General features: G+C 52.1%; 1 protein-coding gene across 2 annotated transcripts; it reads right to left on the reverse strand.

Annotated features, from left to right (window-relative positions):
• Window positions 1–2481: 2481 nt before the first annotated feature.
• On the reverse strand, window positions 2482–12238 carry SCN2B (sodium voltage-gated channel beta subunit 2). 2 transcript variants are annotated; one of them, XM_032868610.1, is made up of 4 exons: window positions 11964–12238; window positions 4620–4786; window positions 4114–4324; window positions 2482–3536 (listed from the first exon to the last, which is right to left on the reverse strand). In XM_032868610.1, the coding sequence occupies exons 1-4, from the start codon at window positions 12031–12033 to the stop codon at window positions 3337–3339; spliced, it is 648 nt and encodes a 215-aa protein (XP_032724501.1). In that variant the 5' UTR covers window positions 12034–12238; the 3' UTR covers window positions 2482–3336. The 2 variants fall into 2 exon arrangements, with proteins under 2 accessions (XP_032724501.1, XP_032724502.1); XM_032868611.1 differs by lacking the exon at window positions 11964–12238 and adding an exon at window positions 11155–11212.
• Window positions 12239–20816: the final 8578 nt, after the last annotated feature.

Consider the following 20816-nt stretch of genomic DNA (forward strand, 5'->3'; position numbering starts at 1 on the left):
TAACTCAAAACATTGAGAAATGATGGTTTCCCCCACCTCACCCAGTATAACTTTTGGGGTGGATGTAACACAATGTTTTATATTTGTATATAGAATATATCTATACCTATATACCTATGTGCAAATGCATCAGCAAACTTCAATAGAGGAAGACATCAGCAAGAGGCACAGGCTGTCTGTCCTTAAGACAAATTGCAAGGAAATTTCTTGATTTATCACTCATTCCAACCGCACCATGCCATCCTTATGGCCCGGGACTATCTTCTGGGACCTGGCCAGTATTTCCCATTGTCCATCTGCTTTACCTGACCTTGTAAATACTTACCAGCCCGACTTCCCCAAGGGGACTTCCGGGGAGAAAATATGGATCCAATCAGCTTTTCCTTTCTATAAATTGGGAATAACTAAGATTAGTCCATAGCTAAGGGGCAGGTAGACATTTTCAAAGCCAGTTTCAAGGCACCACAAGGCATTTCAGTCCTGAAAAATTGTACTTTGTTGTTAGAAGTTCAGTCCCAGGGGTTGACCAGCCCATCTCTTTACAAGTGGCCCTTGATTAGGAGGAAGAGATAGACAGGGAGCTCCAAGACAACAGGAGAGGCAGGGGTGGTGGAGGAAACCAGCAGACTGGACCCAGCAGAGCGCAGTGATGGGAACATGCAGCTGGAAATGGGGTTGGACCCCACCCAGCAGGGACAGGAGCAGCTTGCTGGCAGAAACTAGAAAGCAGGGTAGAGAAATTGCTGTTGTGGGAACATGTCACCGGTTCCCCACCTCTACTCAAAGAAGCCCCATCTTGTTCCCAACCTCACGGCTCTGGGGGAGGCAGCCCTAGGAGACCTCCAGAAGAGATTCTAAGAGGCTGCAAGGAAAGCGCCCATGAGGGTGGGCAGCCGGGGGGGCCCCACTGGGTCAGGGCATTGAAAGGAATGAACCCAGAAGTCTGGGGCTTCTTGATGGAGAGTTAGGACTTCTTAGACTAAACCTAGGGAATCACGCAAAAATTTCCCCTAAATGTTACGCCTCCTGGAAAAAGAAAAGTGCCCCGCATCAGCACAGATCCCCGCTCATCCTGGGAGAGGAGAGCACTTGAGAGCTTGCTGGAAAGTGAAATTTGCAGGCTGCAAAAGTATGTTCCAACCGCCCTTGGTCTCAGCTGGTATGAGATGCCCACCACCCATCGCTCCCCTCTTAGCTGGTTGGCTCCAAGGATGGGCTGTGCCCGCCCGCCCCAGGCATCCTGGTGGCTTAGCCCACTCCCATTGGCAGTGTGTTGATTGGCAGTTAGGTACGGAGCTGGACTCCCCCCACCCAGGAGCTGTGACCCAGGCTGTCAGTCCCCCACTCTTCACCCACTCTGCCTGACCTGTCAACCTTGTTCCCTGTGCACCTCCCCCTTCCCCTTTCCTTCCTTTCTTCCCTTCCCAGGGCCCAGATTCAGGACTCTCTTCCTTCTCCAACTCCAGCCCTGGAAGCAGTGGCTGCAGAGGTGGAATTAGATGCACAAAAAAAAAAAAAAAAAGAATCTTGGTTCCCACAGTGCTGACCTGACAGTTCCCAACTCTATTATGGCTTTGTGTGTCCCCCCGGCGGCCGGCAAGGTGCCCGGCACACAGGAGATGCTCAGTAAATGATGTCGAATTGAAGTGAATTAAACTTAACCTCCCGTACACTCTTGTTCTCTCCCCAAATTGGCCACCTGCCTGGCAGAGGCAGAGGATGCTCCCTGAGACTGTCACATCCTGTCTCTACCCCCTTTTCTCAGACCGGTTCCTGCCCTGGACACTGACTCCCAGAGCCTGGGCAGGGTCTGAGCTCCTGGATAGGCTGGGGAAATGCTGAAGAAGGTCAGTCTGGGACAGGGGGTTGCAGGGGGCCTTGCCAGAAGCTCTGCCCGCCCGCTCCATCCTTCCATCTCCCATCTGCCCTGGGAGAGGATCAGGCAGTGGACAGCCCAGGGCCCTCACCTCACCTCCCTGTCTAGCAGCCCGCAAAGGCCCTTGCCACAGGGAAAACTATGGCTCTGTTGGTTCAAACTGGAGACTGAGGAGCCAGAGGAGGGAAGGGCGGGACCCTCAGTCTTGCCAGTCTGAACCTGGTTCCCCACCCGTAAGGAATGGCTTGCTGCCTGGATCTCTGAGGGTCTTCCAAGGTAGAGTTCACGTCAGCAGGTTCTCTCTGTCTCTCTCCCTCTCTTGAGGCTTAAATAATTCCCTCTTAATGTGAGTAAAATGGCAGTGAAAGTTGGCTTTCCAGAAATGCTACTTGCCTCCCCACAGAGGGGGGCCCTGGGGCCTGGAGGGTGAAACATGGCGGCAGGATGTTTCCCTCAGGGCATCCCCATCCCTGGAAAGGAAAAGCTAAAAACCCTGCTGAGGCTCATGGAGAAAGTTTGAAGAGAAGGCCCGAATGAAGGCCCCAGTCTGTACCTCAACTCCTCCATGGCCGCGTCCACCCTCCCCAGCCCCACACCCGCACTGAGGGCTGTCACCCCGCTGGAGAAGGCAGACTGTAACCAACTCCATTTTACCACGGAGCCCCACCTCTTCAGACCTTAGCCAACTTTGAAATTTCTCTGCTCTTAGTAGTCCACTATGGTGAAAAATGACCACTACCTGTAAGGATACAACCCATCCCCAGCCCAGCTCCGTGAGTCTTCATGTGACGCTCCCCCCGCCCCAATCCCAAGAGACTCGCAGCCAACAGAAACCCCCCCGAGGCTCCTGTGGTAACAGCTGTCGAAGGAGAGGGGGGTAAGAGCACAGGTCCTTGGGCCAAGGCTTCCCCTCAGTGCCCAGGAAATGCAGTCATCCCTTCAACATGCCCCCCGACCCAAGTGACAGGAACCCTCAGCAGCCCCCAGCCTGACAGGGCTGCCTGGCCAGGAGCAGCTTGGGGAGCAGAGCCACGCCACAGCCCAGGCTTTCTTGAGGCAGCCCAGGAGAGCCCCTCAGCCATCCGCAGATCTTCTATGAGGCCCACCAGACCAGTCCACAAACGAGGCAGGCTGGGCCACTGACCTCCCCCTCACCACCCCCTCTCTGGGACCCTCGCTCAGGCCTCCTGCCTCCTCTCAGGGACAGGCAGTTTGAGCCCACTTCTCCCTCCCCAGGGCCCACACGTCCCACGTGCCATGGCAGGTTTCCCAAATGAAAGAGAGGTGAGTCACTCTTGGTGCAGGGTGGGGGGTACGAAGTGAGGGGTTTGGGAGGCCCCAGGTGGGCCCTGGGACCCTGGTTCAAGAGAAGCACACCAAGAGAGGGCAGGCGGGGGCACAGTGTGCAGGGTGGAGGGTGGGAGGAAGACAGGACGCGAGGGAGGGGCTGCGGGGCCCTGTTACTTGGGGCCATCGTCCGCGTTGCCCTCTCCATCTGTCTTGCCCTCCTCCTCCGTCTTCAGGTCATCCGTGCTCAGTTTCTGCTCTTTTTTCCTCCTCACACACTTTACTACCATCAGCACCAAGATGACCACTGCCAGGAAGCCGCCCACGGAGGCGCCCACGATCACGGCCACTGTGGAGTCCCGCTCAGGGGGCTCTGGAAAAGGAAAAGAAACAGATCCCCCCTGAGCACCGGGGCAGGGAAAGGGAGCCTCCTCCACGGCCCCCTCCTCCCCGCAGCATACGTCAGGTGGTCCTGACCGGACGCTTGGCACAGAAAGCACTGTAGTAAAAGCCACAATCAACCCAGGCCCCTGAGCTCTCTGCATCCACCCCAAAGTCGCAGGGCACCTCAAAGCCCCCGGGAAGGACAGTAAAATGCAGAATTTAAGAGCATGGACTTTGAGATCAAATAGACCCAAACTTGAGTCCTAATTGTGTTATTCACTCATTGCATGACCTTAGGTGGCTGACTTCTCGTGATAGCACGTGCCCAACCAATGACCGTGGCATCATGACCATGATCAAGGTCATTATAAGGATAAGACCTGGTTCCAGTCCTCAGAGACCTGAGGAAGTAACAGGGATGCCCCCCCCCCCGACAAGCCAGAGCTCCCACCTCAGGAAGGCACAGCCCCTCCCAAGGAGCGGGGTGATCCCCCTGCTGGAGGGTAGGGCAGGGGACAGGCGGGGGACCCCAGGGCAGCCGGCTGCCCGCTCTGCCCGCCACTCACCTTCCATGAGAACCTGCAGGTAGATCTTTCCGTGGCCGCGGTGGCGGTCGGGCGGGTTCATGATATAGCAGTTGTAGGTGCCCGCATCCTCGAGCTGCACATTTCTCAGTGTCACCGACACGTCATACTTGCTGGGGTTCCCCGAGAACTCCACGCGGTCTCGGAACCGCTCCAGCTTCAGGTTGATGATCTTCATGCGGAACTGGAGGAACTGGGGAGGAGGAACCGCATGAGCAAGCAGCTGCAAGGAGAGGGCGTCTCCCCCCCCCCACCCAACCGTGCACCTGGTTCCCTGGAAGAGAGGCGGCTACCTCCAGGTCTCTGCCGCCCTCCCAGGGCCACCCGGGTGTGACCACACACCTTCTGCCGAAGCCCTCTGGAGCAGACTGCCCACCAGGATCCCCAGGGTCCTGGTCCACGGCAAGGGGCAGACGGTGGGAAATGTGGGCTTCATGCCCAGGAGCTCCTGCCTCCTCCCTCCCTGCCGCCCTGCTCTGGGGACTCACCATCTCCTCAGAGCAGTTACTACACTCCTGGTAGGTCCAGTTCAGGGAGAACTGTTTGTGGTTCACTGTGTAGCAGGAGTTGAATGTACAGGGCAGACGGGCATCAGAGCCATTGAGGACGTTGAGTGTGGTAGGTACTGTGACCTCCATGGTGCGCCCTGGCGGCACTGTGGATAAAGTGACAAGCTGGTGAGGATTCTGGCTCATGGGGCCAGGGAGGCGGCAAGCCTTCTGCACCTGATGGGGAGAGGAGCAGAGCCTTGGCCTTGGGCTGGGGCCCTTGGGTCTGAAATGAGTCAGGGAGTGGCGTGGGGCGAGCAAAGCTCCCCAGGGTACCTGATATGGCCCTTGGAGTAAAGCAAGGCTTGGCGGGGAGAGAAGTCGCCTATTAAGCCAGGGCAGACGAATGGCCCCAAGTCTTTCCCAGGACCATAGATGTGCAACCCCTCATCTGGCTGTCCTGCCTCAGCTCTACTATTGCCACCTGCTAGCGGAAGACCATGGACAAGGGACTCCACTGTGCCGGCCTCAGTTTCCCCCTTCTCAACTCTGCTGATCCAAAGCCCCTCCAGCCGAAGCTGCAGTGTCTCCCACATGGCAGAAAGCCTTCAGGACAGCTGAAGATTCAGAAGGCCTTGCTCTCTATGCACGAGGGCCACAGGAAAGCCCAGCCCCCTGCTCTTCCCGGGGTTTCTGGCAAGCAGGAAAAATGGCAGCCAAGCAGTGGGAGGTAAGAGGCATCCCAGAAGAAGAGGCACAATTCCAAGGGACCAACGGATGCGTCTACGAGGACAGGAGTCCCTTCTGGAGATGTCAGACCTGGAAACGTCTCAGCAAGGAGCTGACATAGGCTGAAGGGGTGACAGGATGGGGACAGCAGATTTCTGTCAAATCCTATAAGGAGCACCAGGCCTAGTGTAGAAGAGCTGGGTGCTGGGGCTGCCCGGCCCGCTCGGACACCCTCAGCAGAGCAGAGGCTAGGGTGAGCTGAGGGAGCCCAAGCCCTTCCAGTTGAAGCCACAGGGATCTCCATGGGGCAGAAAGCCCTGGACACAGAATTTAAGGGGTCATCCACCCTCAGGGTCGGGCAAACACCTCTTTAAACTGCACACCATAGGTCCCTCACTGGCCTCACCCTAGTCCTGACCTTAACACTAAGATTTTCTGCCAATATCGTCAAAACCTCATCCCAAAATATTCATTTTGTTTATAGAGTTAAACAGTAACGTCCAGAATCAGCCACACGTTCACTCATTTACCCCATATTTACAAGCCACCCCCCACGCCCCTGCACTTAGCCTACGCCCCAGGACTTACTGCTGTGAACAATGGCGGCAGAGTCCCCGCCACATGAAGTTTGCTGTCTAGGGAAGGGAACACACCCTAACAAGGAAGAAAATTATAATGTAACTATGTAGTGATGTCTGGCAGCTACTGTAAGAATTAAAGCAAAGCAAAGGGGTCTTGTTTCCTACCCATAGTCAGGGAGGACTGCTCGGAGGAGCTGACGTGTAGGCAGCCCCTGACAAAGTGAGGGAGTGAGCCATCTCAAATCCTGAAGGAATCAAGTGCAGAGCAGTGGAGCATCAAGACCACAGTCCCAGTGGCTGGAATGAGCTTCTTGGGTTTGAATCACAAGGAGCAGGGATCAAGGAGCAAATGGTAGGATCCCAGAGTTAGGCAGGGGCGAGGCACCAGGGGCTCTGGGTGGCCAGAATTTGGGAATTCGGATTTTCTTCTGTGTGTGTGTTAAGAAGCCCTCTGGGGCTTGGGGGTGGGAAGCGGGAGGGGTGCAGACGGGGGAGGGGCAGAGGGCATGGCTAGGAAGCTATGGCTACAGGAAGAGCGTAGACTAGGAGATCCACTGAGACAAGGGGCCCCTTCCAGCTCTGCCTTCGATCGCTGGGAGGATGTGGGCAAGCTCCTTCACCTTCCAAGGCCCAGTCCCCTGCTCCGTAAAACACAACTGATGACACCCGCCTCCTGGGGCTGCCATCATCATTTTAAAGAGATAAAATACTAAAAGCGTGATGCGCGGGCTGGCAGCTCCTGCTACCCTGCATTCTCCTTAAGTTCTGCCCCCCTAAACCGGAAGGCCTTCTGGGACAGTGTCCTGGCAGAGGGCAGCCCCTTGGAATTCCCCCGGCTCTGACACCCGGCCGGCCCGCGGCTGCGGGCCGGAAGCATCGCCTGTAGGTCTCGCCTTGCCAAACCCGGGTGTAGCACACAGCAGCTGGGCCCCTCCCCGGAAGCAGCCGCAGTGCAGCCTGCAAATGGGGATGTCGGTCTGCTCAGCTCCTCCCCGGGGATTAGTGGCCAGGGCTCAGTGGACGGGACTTAAGGACAGGAGGGGCTCCGACCTGCTGGCCCTAGAGGTCGCAGCGGAGTCTTAGGTGGAGGCATTAGGCGTGCAGACCCACCTGCAGCGCCCTGGCTTCTGGGAGCGTGGGCTGCGCTCACTAGGGGAGCGTGACCTGGAGAGGCTGAGTGGGCCTGCCAAGAAGAACAAAGCCCATTTCCCGGATCCCCGCTCTCATCAGCATTATGAAAGCACCTAGCACAGCGCCAGGCAAGGAGGAGGTGTGCAGAAAATGCCACTGCCGCCCGCGCTCTGCAGAGGCAGAGAAATCTGCAGGGAAGCAACCAGGCAGGGCCTTGTCCTGAGCTCACCCGAGCAAGGCCCCCGCTTCTCTAACCCCCTCCGAGTGCTGCTACCTTCCCAGGGCTCCTTCCCAAAAGGGGCTCCGAGTGACCCCAGAAAGCAGGTGCTGTGAATAGGGCTGACCTATCCCTGACCTCTTTCCCAGGTCAACCCCCATCCCTCAGATGAGAACTTGAATTCCACAGGCAGCCCCCTCCACTGAGAAGGAGCCAGCACCCTGCCGTGTGGAAAGGCAGAGCTGTGGGGAGGTCCTTTCTGGCTGGGCAGAGGGAGCCAAGGTGCAATGCGGAGTCCCTTTTCTTCCTGCAGCCCAGCCGTCTAGTCCCGGCTGGAGGGAGGGACGCGTGCGCCCTCTAGTGGTCAGAGACAACTAGGGAGTCCCAAGCGCAGAGAAACGCGGGGATTGTCACAACAGAGGAAGCCAGGCGGGGCATCTCCAGAATTGGGGACCTAGACCCACCGCTTCCCCAGTGAGGCAAGTGAGGCCCTGAGGGAAACACACAGAGGACACGGACAAGCCGGGGCCAGACCGTGCTTCCTGACTCCTACTCTAAGTTACCCACATCAGCCTGAGTCCCCTACCAAGGTTTTAGACCTCTCACCAATCCAGGCCCCCGTTAAAGATGAAGAAAGCACCATGCAACAAGGTCAGAGCTGTGAGCAAAACCCCAGTAAACTCTGCGGCTCCCAGAAAGTAGCCAAGCCCGCAGCTAGGGCCATAGAAAGGACTTCCCAACAACAGAGTGCTTCCTGCAGGCCAGATGCTGTCTTACTCATTCCATAGATATGACCTCATTTGATACTTACAAGAGCCCTGTTACCACCCTGTTTTCCAGATGTTGCAATTGAGCACAAAGAAGTTACATGAATAGCCCAAGTTCACAGCTAATAAGTGACAAAGTTCCATTTTGGCCCAGGCTGCAAGGCTCCAGACAGGGGTGAGGGGTTGAGGCCTGGTGATACTCCAAGGCATGCCAGGGAACAACCCCGCCTCCGCCACACACACACCCCCCCCTGCCCCGCACTGTCTCCACAGCAGATCCAGCCCCAAACTTCCAGCCTCCAGCTCTGGAGGGGAATGGTACTGTTTAAAGGAACATCCATGAAAGGAAGCTCAGTCCTGGTTGTCCCATTTGGGACCAGGTCTGGGTCTCCTGATCTCCAACTGATAGAAAGGAAATGGGGATCAATGGGGGGTATAGTAAGGATGTGGCTTCTGGTCTTAGCTCCAAAGCATCACTGGCACCCAGGCCTTCCCCCCTTTCTTGGGGGGCCACATTTGGGCACCCAGGCCCCATGCTATCCACTGTTCTAACTGTCCCATCTTTCAGAGATCACACAGATTTGCTCATCTCCTGCCAAGCTCTATCTCCTGCAAAGACAAAAGTGAATTCTCTCCACTCTTCTTTCCAACCCTACAGCAACCAATGAGGTAGGTGTATTTTCTTCTTAATTAAAAGAGAATATCTAAGCAGAGGAATGGTCCTCCCCAACCTTCTGAGGCAGCCCTCTGCCTCCCAGAGGAGTGTGACACACAGACCCTGCCTCCTGCTTTCAGACCCTCCCCCACAGCAGGATCTCCATCTCCAAGCCAAGTCTGCCCCTGGCAGCATGTCCTCACCACCCCTCCACTGGCTCCCTGTTGCTTTCAGGATCAAGTCCAGGCTCCTGGGCACAGCTTCCAACCCTTTGCCATCTGGGACCAACCTAAGTCTTGGCCTCCTCTGCTGCCAGCTCCCAACCATCCATGCTTCCTCCACACCAGTGATCTCCGACTCCTTACTTTTCCTGACAAACCCACCTTCTTTCACCCCTCATGCCTCTGCATACGTTTATGCCTCAGGCCGGGAATCTCATTCACCCTTCTCAACTTGGGGCCCTCTTCCCTATGTTGCAGTCCACAGCTCATGAGGCGTGCCCCAAGGACAGCTTGCCTAGCACCTGGGCCCTCTCCCCAGCCCTGTTCCTATCACTTCCAGGTGACTGAAAGTCAGAACGGCATTGTGGCCAAGCGGTGAGATCTTAGGCAAGAGAGTTAACCATCCAGACCTCAGTTTCCTCATCTGTAAAATGGGAGACAATAATAGAATGTGACTCCTAGGGCAGTTGTGAGGATTACATGACTTGCAAATGTATGAGGCTCCCAGCGATGCCCGGTACATAGCCCTCGACGAAGGATCGCTGCTGTCATGATCAGCATCATTACGATTTATCATTAGGACAGGCCCGGTGATGTTGTGCTGTCATTATCTGTTCGTGTGCCTGTGTCTGTGTCCCTTGGGAGGCTCTGGGGAACTGATTTCTACTCATCTTGGTATTCCTGGGCCCAGAACAGCATGTGATGCCAGATGGGCACGCCATAAATGTCTGTGGAAGGAAAGAAAAGTATTTCCCCTCCCTGTCCAGAGCCCTGCAGATGCAGGCAGTGGGCCTGAGTGAGGACCGGACTCCACTTTCTAACTCTCGCCTAACTTAACTCAGACTTGGTAACAAGGCTGGTGACTGCACAGCCGATGGTCTTAAGAAAAACTCTGGCAAGTCCAGTCATTCAGACTGTTTCTAGCTAAAAACTAGTCTCATGTGCCTCTGCTGTGTGTATGGCAGATTGCCCAGCTGGTTATCCTCTATGATTTACCTGCTCTACAGTTATTCTCACAAACCCTTCCCCTGATGTGGTCCCCCCTTTTTCATTTGTCCCTTCACCTTGGAGACTGACGCCATTACAATCACCAAAATTCCACTGTCCACCTGAGCCCTTAGACTTGGAGTGCCAGGGCCTACCTCATCATAGCATCAGTCAAGTTCAAGTTCAAGATCTACCACCCAGGTTGCAGAGGCTCTAGCTTCCTCCCACCACCACCTTACAAGCCCCATTCCCTGACCTCTTCACTCGAGACCCCATCCTCCCAGAAAACATTCCCTAGTCACAGAGCCCCCTTCCTTTTTTCACTTAGATCAGGCTCTCATAAGACTGTTGCCCTTCCACAGGAAGCTCTCTCTAAGTGCCAAGGAAGTCACCTGTCCTCCATCCCTGGCTCCTTACACCCAGGTCCTCACCCAACTCCCAGCCTCTTTGCCTGCCTTGAGATTCTTTGATCCATTATTGTTAATATAGCAGTACCATTTCAGGAACATTGGGGGCAGTAGAGTTCAACAGCTAGGTACTAGAAGTCAGACAAACCGGTTCAAATCTCAGCTCACCTTAAACTAGTCGTGTGACTTTCAGTTACTTAATTTAAATAACTTACTTCATTTCTCTGTGCCTGTTTCCTCATCCATAATAGAAGGATCATAACAGCACCTACCTCATTCGATTACTGATTATCCTGAGGACTAAATAAGCCATACAGCCCCTGGGCGTGCGAAAAGCCCAACTATTATTGAGCCCCTGCTGTATGCCGCAGCTTTACACAAAACCCAGGCATTCTCCAGTTTACCCACGAAAGAACCAAAGCTCAGAAGGGTCAAGTCACTTGTCTGTGGTCATGAAGTAAAGGTGATTTTAAACCCAGAACTGATTCCAAGGCTCACCGTCTTTGTATGGCCCAGTCTTTGTATGGCCCAGGCTTCCATAACATTCCTGCTCTGTTGTTAATATGTCCCGTAACTCGGCAAAGCTAATAGGCCTTATGACGCAAGCTGCCAGGGGCTCTGTGTCGGCTCTGTCTAGCACTCCTGCCCAATATCCAACCCAGCACCCACAGAAAGACAAGGAGAGGAGGGAAGGAGGAGGGAGGATACTAACCGGGACTAACCCCACTGACAATCCCTGGGCTTGACCAACTACTACATCAGCAATGAGTAAGTTTAGGAGCAAGAAGGAAACTACCTATAAAGCAGGCTTGCAAATAGCTCTCTAGCCCACCTACTCACCAGGAAGTCCTGAGTGGTCCAATGTGAAATTAGAAATTAACATTCGGATCACTTGACAAGGCCCTCTGCAAGGCTGGGCTGGTCTTAAAGGGCCACAGCCACACTCAGCCAGAGTTCCTTTTTTTTTTTTTTCTTTTTTTCCTGATCCCTTCACCTGACTCCCTCCTCCACTCCATCTGGCCCACGCCTGAGGCCTCCATCAGCACTTGCTTCAGCAAGTCTCTCCCCAATGCAGAGACCATACTTCAAGCCTGATCCTCCCCCCCGCCCCGCCCTGCTCCCCGACACATTTCCACAAATCAATGGTACAGATTTCCAGGAAACAAGACCCAGACTCAACTTTGTACCTCCCATTCCCCCAAACATTCTTTCCTAATATCCTAAATCCACCAGATTCCAAAGATCATGGTCCACAAGAGAAGCCCCTTAAGAGAGCATGAAGACCCAGGACCCCATATTTGCAGTAGCTTAGAAAAAATCCAGGAAGAGACTTTGCAGATCGACCTATCCTCCTCCCCCACCCCCACGTAAGTCCATTTCAGGGGTACCCAAAGAAAAATCACTTCCCATGATAACTGTCACCCCTGAGGAACACTCAGATCCCAGAACCAACATTTCTGTGACCAGCTCGTCCCAGCGTTATGCAGTCCCCAACAATGTCTTCCCCCAATCCCCGGTACCTCCCTTCCCAAGGACATGAAGGGAAGCTCCAGCAATGTCTCCTTTCCTGCCCCCGGCCCCCATCCTCTTTCCAGCTGTGGCTACACTTCTGGACCCTCAGGAGCATGCAGATGTGCAGTCTAACTTACCCAAAGAGAAAAAGAGACTGAGCCCCGTGAGACTGAAGGCAGGGCGAGGTAGCCAGGCATCTCTGTGCATTTTCAGAGACTGAGATGTTAGTCGGGTGGGGTAAGGGAGAGGGTGATTTGAGGGGCCGAGGGCTACAAGGGAGGAATGGTTAGATGCTAAAAAAAAATGCACAGAGGTACTTCAAAGACACATACAACATTAAGGAAGCTTTATTTCCATCTCTCTAATATGGCCGGCTTGTATGTTGCTGCTAAAAAGAGAGAGGGAGTGTGTAAGGGAGAGAGAGAAAAAGGGGGATGGAGTAAATTCTGTGGTTGGTGGATTTTGAAAAGCAGGTGGGAGGGCATAAAAAAGTCTTTCTGAAAAGAACAAAGTTCCCCAGGATTTTTTTCCCCCTAAACCAAGAACTAAACCAAGTCCTGCCTCCCTTCTTCTTCTTTCTTCTTTCTTCTTCTTCTCTTGGATGACTGTTGGGATTTAAAGGTTGTTAGAGAAGCTCATTCATTTCAAAACTGCTATAAAGTGAGGAGGGACTCTTTAAAACACCCCAAAAAGGAGATGCTTGTTTTGTGTTATTTGGAAAGGGTTCTGGGAAGTGAGTTGGGGAGAGTTTCTGGAAATGAGGACTTCCTCATTTTTCTACCATTACCACTGAAAACAGAACATGTCAAAGCAGGTTGGTGTAAAAACACCTAAGAGATCTTACAATGGAATGTAATATGAACCTTTGGGGAATCCTGACACCCAGTCAAATCAAGAGTAAAAAGACATTTTTTGAGAAAATTGGGAAAAAAATAAATGTGGGCTGGGTATTAAATTATATTCATGAATAATTCTTAGTTTTGTTGGGTGTTATAAAATATTGTGGTTATGTTCTTGAACATCTTTTTCTGTTTTTTTTTTTAATTCTTTATTTAAATTCAATTTAGTTAACATATACTGGATTTTTAGTTTCAGGGGTAGAGTTCAGTGGTTCATCAGTTGCATGTAACACCCAGTGCCCATTATATCACGCCCCCCACCTCCCTCCCCTCCAGCAACAAACCCTAGTTTGTCCCCTAGAGTTAAGAGTATCTTATGGTTTGTCTCCCTCTCTGATTTCATCTTTGTTTTTCCTTCCCTTCCCCTATGATCATCTGCTTTTTCTTAAATGCCACATATGAGTGCTATCATATGGTATTTATCTTTCTCTGACTGACTTATTTCACTTAGCACCGTACCCTCTCGTTCCATTCACATCATCGCAAATGGCAAGATTTCATTCTTTCTGAAGGCTGAGTACTATTCCATTGTGTATCTACACCACGTCTTCTTTATCCGTTCCTCTGTCGATGGACATTTGGGCTCTTTCCATAGTTCAGCTTTTGTGGACATTGCTGCTATAAACACTGGGTTGCATGTGCCCCTTCAAATCGCTACGTTTGTATCCTTTGTATAAATACCTAGTAGTGTGATTGCTGGGTCGTAGAGTAAGTATTTTAAACTTTTTGCGGAACCTCCATACTGTTCTCCAGAGTGGCTGCACCCGTTTGCATTCCCACCAACAGTTCAAGAGGGCTCCCCTTTCTCTGGATCCTCGCCAACACTTGTTGTTTCCTGAGTGGTTCATTTAAGCCATTCTGACCAGTGTGAGATGGTATCTCTGTGATTTTGATTTGAACATCTTTATCTATTATACATACTGGAGTGTTAAAGTGAAATGATAGGGTGGCTTGAAGTTGCTTTAAGTATTACACACACACACACACACACACACACACACACACACACACAAGGAGTGGCGGGTAGGTGACCTGAGTCTGGACATAGCTGTTCATGGTTGAACCTGGTGGCCGGTGCACAGAGCTCATTACACAGTTCTGTCTTCGGTGGTGCAGGTTTGAAAACTTTCCATTTGAAAAAAGAAGGAAAAAATAGGCAAACGTCACAAGTACAAGGACTTGGGTTGGAGTACCAAGGTGGCCCTTCTGGGGAGACGTTCAGTAGAATGGAGGTTTCTGTGCAGCAATCCCTCACACTTGCCCAGGGCCACCGAGGCACCAAAGAGGGAGCAGCTCATACTTATGAGTAATAACTCTGTGCCAAGTACTTCACAGGTGATATCTCGACTGAACTCTAGCCCTGGGATGGGGATTTCTTCTTCTCTTTTTTTAATTGCAAATGGGGAAACTGAGGCTAACAGACCTTAACCCACCCAAGATGACACATGGTAGGTGGTGAGGGCAGAGTCAGAGCCAGGATTCAAACTGAGGTCTGTGTGAGCCAAGGGGTACTTCCAGTATTCTACACAACCCATCACCAAGGGGAAGAGACCCCAGACCTCCCATCAGGTTGTTTAGAGACACAGGGAAGAGAAGACCGGAATGGACAAAGCGAGGGACCTTTGCACAGGCTATGAGAAGAGGGTGCTAGAGCGCGGGGTATGGAGGAACAGAATGGGAGCCCAGTGCGGTGTTCGGCTCAGAGCAGGCAGACAACACACAGGGATACTAGTCGCTGCAAGGAGCAAGCCTGAATGACCAAAGCGAAGAAGGAATGAAGAACGAATGAATGAATTTGAAGAGGAAATGGGGGAAGGCAGACAGCGTGCTGAAAGCAGTGAAATCAGCCCCCAAGGTTGCTGAAACTGTTCTAGGCTGGAAGGAGTGACATGAGCCGGGTTTTGGTGGGGGGGGGGGGTAGTTGCTGAAGGCAGAGGGAAGAGAGGTGCCTCTAGGCACCCAGATCTTCACAGACTCCATCACTTAACTCGGGTCTGGCTGTGGCTGGGTTCAGCAGGTTCCTCCACACGGGAAGCACAGCCCAGGGGAAGGGAGATCAGCAAAGGAGGGGCAGCCTAGGGAAAAGTGTTCTCCAGTGGCCACAGCCTGTGTCCATCCCACAGCCCTCCTCCACCACCAGCAGCTGGCTGGTGTGCCCAGAGGAAGAGGCTGGCCTCCTGCCGGGCCCCAGCAACGCCAGCCCACCGGCCGGGGTCTGCAGCTAAGCTACCCAAGCTGCCGCAGGCACATGTCAGCCGGAGAGTTTTGGTTTGACGTAGCCGGCCTCCTCCTTTTCCTTAACGTCGCAGAGGGTGACTGTGGGGCTCAGGGAAGCTGCTTCCTTGGCTCACTTGGTCTCACATAGGGTCCAGAAACTTCTATTCTGGGGACATCTGAGATAAGGAATGTCCCTCTGCTTCTATCCAAAATTTGGGAAAGGGAAACCATGTGTACAATTTATAACAGAATAGCCTTTATGCAACTCAATCCCCCAGGACTAAGGGTCAAAAGATCAGGGGCAGAAGGGTGAGGCAGGAGGAGGGCTACCGCAGAAGCTTCCATGGCTCACCTGGGCCTCCAAATGCCCATTTGTTCCCTGGGAGCCAGCAAAGCCAGGGAAGCTGAAACTCAAAGAGGTGTTTGACAGAATGACGACACCAATATCAAAAAATGGGCAATGGGGGGAGTAAAGTCCTATATTTTGTCATTTCTACCGGGTGCCATTTACCCCTGAATATTTTATTAGATAATATTCAGTCACCCACCCTGCTGGGAGAAGCAGTGTTCTCAGTAATCCAAAGGAATGTAGTTTCCATTTGTCTTTGGAATGCCCAATCCCAGTTCTACAGAGAGCCTCCCTAGCCTGTTTGCCTTAAAGCCTCACTTCTCAAAGCGTGGTCCCCGGACCAGCATCGCAGTGTCACTGTCACGTGGGAGCTGCTGAGAAATGCAGAGCCACAGGCCCCACCTCAGACCCATGAGACCACAGTCTGCTTTTTTTTTTTTTAAGATTTTATTTATTTGACAGACAGAGATCCAAGTAGGCAGAGAGGCAGGCAGAGAAGGCGCAGGGAGCAGGCTCCCTGCTGAGCAGAGAGCCCGATGCGGGGCTCGATCCCAGGACCCTGGGATCATGACCTGAGCTGAAGGCAGAGGCTTTAACCCACTGAGCCACCCAGGCGCCCCATAGTCTGCATTTTTAATAAGATCTCCAGGTGCTTCTCGAGCACATTCAAGTCTTGACTTCAACTAACAGTAAAAGATTTGCAATCCATGAGCAAGGGGCAACAAGAAGCCAGGTCCAGGAAGCAGGAGCAAGTGGAGGATGAGACGCTGGTCCCAGGGTCTGCAGAGCCAGAGGAATAACAAAGCCAAGGACTATTCTACTCACCTCTCCTCTGCCACAAGCCCATCTCCAGCCCTTGCATACTGGGTGGCTCCTCTCACCCAGCCCAAGCTCTTCACATCTTGGCATCCTTCCCTTGCTGTTTCTTCCTCTGGGAGTGCCCCTCCTCTCTTGTCTGTTCTGCAACCTCCTAGTCTTTCTTCAAAACTCTGCTGCCTGGGTGGCTCAGTGGGTTAAAGCCTCTGCCTTTGGCTCAGGTCATGACCCCAAGGTCCTGGGATCGAGACCCCACATTGGGCTCTCTGCTCAGCGGGGAGTCTGCTTCCCCTCTTTCTCTCTGCCTGCCTCTCTGCCTACTTGTGATCTCTGTCAAATAAATAAATAAAGTCTTTAAAAAAAAAATCTTCTACGAACTCACCTCTTCCTTACCTCCTATGTACCCCTTCCCTCTGTGCACCTGCGACACTGGGTACATTCACTCATTTATTTATCAACTCCCCCATTCAACAAACTCAAATATCCACTTAATGTCCCCCATGCACCAGATACCAGGCTAGAAGCTAGAGACTCAACTGTTGATGAAATACAGCTGACCCTCCTCCCATTCTACATGGGGAGTCAAAGGTATAAACTCCCCTCAACAAGGGGTACAAGAACAAAGGTACACCCAGTATTGCCTGGGTATCAGAAAGGATTGTCATTTTTTTGTTTACCTGTCTTGTCTCCCCAACTTAACTACAGCTAAAGACAGGGGGTGGGTCTCATTTTGAGTTTGAGCAGAGCCTCTCCCTTGTCTCTGAGCACATGAGAATAAATAAATAAATCTGGGTAAAGGGCAGAAACTCCATCAGCCTGAACTTACGCAGCCAAGGTGGGGTAGAACCCCAACCGGAAGCCAGGTCCAGCAGCTCCCCGTATGTGCTGTCCCACACCATTTCTAGGAATCCCATTAACAAGGGATTGACCCACGTGGAGTCAGATGTTGCAAAAGACACAGAAAAGACCTAAAGCAAGGTCTCTAAGAGCTTACAATCTCTGAGAAAATAAAGCCCCACATCCATGAGACAACTGGAGAATGTTAGCAGATAAGATCTGGTAAATGGAGACACATTCAGGGAAATGTTAGAGAGAGGACTGAAGCAGAGCCTTGAAAGAATGTTGATTTGGGGGGTGCCTGGGTGGCTCAGTGGGTTAAAGCCTCTGCCTTCGGCTCAGGTCATGATCCCAGGGTCCTGGGATCGAGCTCCGCATTGGGCTCTCTGCTCGGCGGAGAGCCTGCTTCCCCCTCTCTCTCTGCCTACTTGTGTTCTCTGTCTGTCAAATAAATAGAATCTTAAAAAAAAAAAAAAAAAAGAATGTTGATTTGAACAGGCAAGAAGGGACAGGAAATTCTAGTCAGGGAAACACCAAGAGCAAAGGCTCAGAAGCAGAAAGGACTTGGGTATATGGAACAGAGGGGTCCTGCCATAGAAAAAAAAAAAAAAAAGAGAGAGAGAGAGAGGAATGGATAGGTAGACAACATGGCCCCCAGTCTCAGAAGGCCATGAACGGAAGATGTGGGGTTCAGACAGGTGCTTTGAAAGTTCTGGGACAGGCCAATCACTGTTGCTCTCATCATCTATAAAATAAGCAAGGTTTAATAGTTGCCTGGGTGGCTCAGTCTGTTAGGTGTCTGCCTTGGGCTCAGGTCATGATCCTGGAGTCCCAGAATCTAGCCCCACAGTGGCCTCCCTGCTGGGGGTGGGCTGAGGGGGGAGCGATATTTTCTTCTCCCTCTCCCTCTCCTCCTCCCTTGTTTGTGCTTGCTTTCTCTCTCCAATAAATACATAAAATCTTTTTTTTTTTTAAGAAAGGTTTTAGCCTTCTGAGAAAATGCTGAGTTCCTTTGTTTTTTGGTAAAGAAGACATGTTTTGAGAGCTGAGTTTTACAGAAGTGGTTATGGATTGCCTGATCTCCCTTGAGGAGGACCAGACCACATTCAAGAGCTAGCTGGCCTGGACAGAAGGTCAAGAGTCCTTAGAAACTTTGTTTTTTCTTAAAAGGGGATAACTGGTCTGTGTTGGAACAAAATTTGCAAGCTAAGATTTTTTGGCTCCAAGTGACCGAGTTCATTTAGGGGAAGCATGCCCCCTCCCAAACCCACATACACACACGCACATGTGCGTGCGCACGGCTAGTGTTTTATAGGATAAGCTGCCAATGCAGACATGGAAGCATGCTGGCCAGCCAAAGGGAGACAAAGCCGGGTGGGAAACCAGGAACAAAGAGTAAAGGGCTGGTGGAAGGCGGCAGCCTTTTCCAGGAGACACATCTTCTCCAGGTCCCTGGGGACAGGCTGAAGTGTTTTCAGTTCCAACAGCCAAGCTCTGAGGCTGCCAACTTCTCCATTATTCATGGGGGGCCTCACCCCCTCCCCCTTTCAAGGCCCGATTTCCTTTGGCAAAAGCCTGCATACTTCTGGAAACCTTTGAATGTGGGAGCATCTGGTGTTCCAGGGACTTAAACTAGTGCAAATGTAAGCAACAGAAGCACTAGCGGAAGGCTCGACCACAAGGAGATCCAGCTGGCTATCTACAGGAGCTCTCCCACCCGTGGAACACCCACCCCCCAACAAAACCCTTCCAGAAGCTCAGCGTCCTAGCTCTCTCTTCCTTTGGGTGGGAAGAGGGATTTAAGTGTGTTGGGTTAAAGGGCTTTCTGCCCATAGAAATAAAAATTAATGAGAGACGGGGACTGGAATCACCATTAGACCAACCCAACTAGGGAAGAACGCACTGGAAGGGGCTGGAGGGTCCACACCAGGCACTGGCACCTAAGCGACCCCATGTAGTCCTCACAAAAAGACCCTTTGAGTCTCTATTTTATATATAGGGGAATCAGCCACAAAGAACTGAAGTAAATTTAGCAAAAGGCAGAGCCAGGATTTGAACCAGGCCTGTTTGAACTTGAAGCCCATTCCCCTACACCATATTCCTTCATGCTCCTGCATTTAACAGACGACCACCCCTAGGAGAAGAGCATGAAGAAGCAAGCAGATCTTCTCATGGTCCCCACAGGGTTGTTCTGGTATGAGGCAAAATTAATATGTGACAGCTGTGATTTCCACTCCCCACCTTGACTTGAGGACTGTGTATCAAAGAAAGGTTTGTGAGGAGGTAGGATTGGGAGAGAGAAGTAAGCTTCCTCTTCCTCCTCCTCCTCAGTTATAACTGCTCCACCCAGAATGAAAGCCAAACTTTGAATGACTCAAGTTCAAATCTGGACCCGTCCACCCCTGCAGGGGTGGTGCCCACACTTCCCTATCCAAGCGCCCCCTGCAGGAGCATTTGGGTAACTGCACAGCCCACCCTCCAGCTCTCACCTCCGTATATTCTCTTTGATCCAGATTACCAGAATTAAAATCCTCATCCATCCACCTAACTCATATCCTCAAAGTCCTCCTCTTCTGTAGATATTTCAGGAAGTAAAAAAGGACCCCTAACCCAGGAAAGCATGTTACTTAACAACCCCCAAATGAAATCACTTCCTTTCCATGAATTCTTAGGATATGAAAGTCTTTCTCTCTGTTCTACTTACCATGGCAGTGACCATGTATCACTTCTCTGGTATGTGTTGGACAGGATGTATGTATTACAAATTATTGACATATTCCTTATTTAGAGTAACAGGTGAGAAGGATGCATTCAATGACTCTCGGCCACAACTGACCAAGAACAGAGGCTACAGGACAGGACTCCAAACAGACACCCAAGAACAGTTGGTAAAAGAGAAAGAAGTAATAATGGGTGTGTCCTGAAGTTTGGAGAGTTAGGAGAATCCTTCAAAAATGTAGCTCCAGGGAGTGCCTGGGTGGCTCAGTTGGTTAAGCATCGGAATCTTGATTTTGGCTCAGGTCATGAAGTCAGGGCTGTGAAATTGAGCCCCACACTGGGTTCCGAGGGGAGTCTGCTTGAGGTTCTTTCTCTCCTTCTTCCCTCTGCCCCTCCCCAACTCTAAAAGGAAAAAAAAAAAAAAAAAACTCCTCTTGAAATTAGATCAGAAATCCATGCCCTGAATGGCTAAGTGGGTGGGATGGGGGTGCAGAGAACGAGGAAGGGCCTTGGTGGTGGTGAAGAGGAGGTCTGAGCAGAGCCCAGGCTAGAAATGGGAGCTCAGAACCAAAAAGCCTTTATTTATTTTTTCTTGAAGATTTTATTTATTTGAGAGAGAGAGCACAAGAGGGAAGAGAGGCAGAGGCAGAGGGAGAAGCAAACTCCCCCAAGGAACAGGGAGCTCAACGCAGGGCCTGATCCCAGGACCCCAGGATCATGACCTGAGCCGAAGGACGATGCTTCACCAACTGAGCCACCCAGACGCCCCAAGAACCAGAGGATCTTTAAAACAAACCTCATTAAATCTTACAATGGTAACCAAAAGTACAGGAACCTCACCTTTCAGACCAAGAGCGACATCGGACGCTGTCCACTTTGGCAGCCCGGGAGCACCACTTCTGAAAAAGACACACGCCCACGCTCCAGCTCGGATGCCTCCCGCGAAGCCCAGCGAGGAGCCGTTGGATACCCAGCCAGGCCAGCAGGGCCCGGGCTAAATCCTCCAGCGGTATTCATAGCCCACTCCAACCTGCTCACCAACGCACGGTCCCAGGGCCAACACCGCCTCCAGTGTGAGTCAAGAACGGCTGTCCGAGGCGTTCCGGACCCTAAATTCCTCGCCAAGCCTCTGCCTGCCCCCGCAACCCCCAGCC

This window comes from Lontra canadensis, unplaced genomic scaffold (genome assembly GCF_010015895.1).
Source record: "Lontra canadensis isolate GAN:19392208 unplaced genomic scaffold, GSC_riverotter_1.0 scaffold36, whole genome shotgun sequence".
NCBI classification, from domain to species: Eukaryota; Metazoa; Chordata; class Mammalia; order Carnivora; family Mustelidae; genus Lontra; species Lontra canadensis.